At 48.1% G+C, this 2,179-nt stretch overlaps 1 protein-coding gene across 1 annotated transcript; it reads right to left on the bottom strand.

The window, feature by feature from the left end:
- Nucleotides 1-94: 94 nt before the first annotated feature.
- On the bottom strand, nucleotides 95-1,417 carry LOC129850294 (fibroleukin-like). Its single transcript, XM_055916757.1, has one exon. The coding sequence runs from the start codon at nucleotides 1,290-1,292 to the stop codon at nucleotides 507-509; it is 786 nt and encodes a 261-aa protein (XP_055772732.1). The 5' UTR covers nucleotides 1,293-1,417; the 3' UTR covers nucleotides 95-506.
- Between the last annotated feature and the right edge of the window lie 762 nt (nucleotides 1,418-2,179).

Below are 2,179 nucleotides of genomic sequence, written 5' to 3'. Positions count from 1 at the left end.
AAAATATCAGAATATCAGAATATCAGAATATCAGAATATCTCACACTCAAATGTCAGAATATCCCAATGAGTTTTGAAAGATAAAGTGTGAGGAAATGATGTAATTCCCTTGTACAGTAGCAGTGTTAGCTAAGGACCATGCATAAATAAAGGGTGATGATCTGGAGTTAAACCTGCGATTCTCCTTTTGATACGGCAGAGTACTCACACTCAGTACAGAGGGCTGGCATACTGTAAAATACTGCATGCAGTGCGTGAAAGCCTGGTTTTATAATAAGTCTGTCTGACTGAAGCTTAGAGGAGAACAGTAGGTTAGCAATAACAAGAGACGAGAGGAGCTTCTATAAGAGAACAGAGGGGCTATTTTCAATAACACTTTCACCCAGGGGAGTTCTGCAGTTTACAGAATAATTATAGTTTAGTAATAACACAGGGTTTTGTAAATCAGTTAAAGGTTATACAGCATTTTACTGTCAAATTCTCAAGAAGCTATTTGTTGAATTAAATCAAGAGAATAAGTAAATAGACGTACACTGAGGAGAGGGCTGGACGGCACACTGGTGGTTACAGTTGTTGCTGAGCTTGTTGATCACTCCAGTGATGTTCTCCACCTTGCTGTCCACGATGGCCTCCACGTTCCTCATGTTGATGAGGCTTAGTTCCTCTAGACGGCCCTGCAGAGCCGTGATCTGGCCCCGTGCGTTACGCAGGCTGCTGGACATCTTGTTCATCTTCACCTGCATCCCAAACACAGAACCGCTGGTAGAGCCAGTGCCTTTGCCAGTACCAGAACCGGTGCTAGTGCCAACGCCATCCCCATCAGGTCCTGTGTTGGTTCCCCCGTCTCCTCGTTCCTCCTTACTGGTGCTAGACTGTATTTCCAGAAACCCTGGTCCCATCCCCGTACCGGGACCCCCTGCTGCCTCCCCGCTGTCCCTCTGCAGGCTCTGGTCAGCCTGCTGCCGGCACTCCAGACAGTCCCTCTTCAGCCGGTTCACCGTCTCCTTCAGGCTCTGCAGCTCCTTCATGGTCTTCTCCAGCATCCTGAACTGCTTGGGCAGCTGGATGGTCAGTGGAGGCAGGGTGATCTGGTAGGGGCAGTCGTCCTCTTCTCCACACTGGCCAGAAGGCTTCATCCTCACAGGGCAGCCCCCTGAAACCTCTCCTGTAGCAGGCTTATCCTGGACCTTATCCCATCTCTGGGCTCCGTCTCCTGGGTCTGCTGCAGAGCTCCATGGGACTGCCAGCAGAAGAGTGGTGGAGGCCACAACACACAGCACGACCAGCCTCATGGTGTGTGTTTGAGTGAGTGAGTGAGTGAGTGAGTGTTTCTCAGCTACGCAGTCAGAGAGAGCGAGAGCAGCGTGAGAGCAGCCTGCAGGAGAGTGAGCGCAGGAGACTGCCTCCTGCCTGAGATAGTTGTGTCATTAATATCAGGGGAGAGAGAGGGAGGGAGGGAGGGATGGGAGGGGCTGTGTTGCGTAATTCCACCACTCCATACCAGCAGCAAAGTCAAACATTTAAAGAGAAAGTAGGAGGGCAGAGTTCTGACTGAGCTGCAGTCCTTTTAAACGTCAGCCCATTTCCCTGAACAGACAAGTGAGTCAGTACAAAGGAATTAAGATTCTCTCCTGTAGGTTTCCCCCCATCTTGTTGTTTTGCTGTTTTGTGTTGTTGGATATTTAGCCTGAACTAGGACACTAAGCCCTTTATGAAGTGGTAGAAGTGGTTGGTTTGAGGGTCTTAGAGGGTTGATACTAGATCACCTGAACAGAGAGAAAGGCTATGGTCCTGCAGTGCACTTGTTTTATCTCCGAGCGCCAATCTCAGTGTTGCTGTGGATCAACACCAATGTTTCTCTTTCCTTCTTAACTCTGGTCTCGTTGCCATGACAGTTTTAGATTCAATGTATGAACATGACATCACCAGATCTCTAATGTCTGAGAAAGACTCATTTGTATACAGAGCGTCTTCTCTCTGCCACGACCAGTTGTTCGCTCTTCCTACTGACGGACTCAGTTTGTGGTGGGTTGTGGGATACCTGTAAAGTGGGCTATAGCTTTTCACAAGCTGGAAGTCATTCACGCAATATTATTCCACAGTACGGTGTTTCATTCAGGATTAGTCATATTGAAAGTGATGCAATATTTGCAATTAAAACCCTCTATTGAAACTCTCG

Source organism: Salvelinus fontinalis, unplaced genomic scaffold (genome assembly GCF_029448725.1).
Source record: "Salvelinus fontinalis isolate EN_2023a unplaced genomic scaffold, ASM2944872v1 scaffold_1910, whole genome shotgun sequence".
NCBI classification, from domain to species: Eukaryota; Metazoa; Chordata; class Actinopteri; order Salmoniformes; family Salmonidae; genus Salvelinus; species Salvelinus fontinalis.
This window is presented reverse-complemented; position numbering and strand designations above follow the sequence as displayed.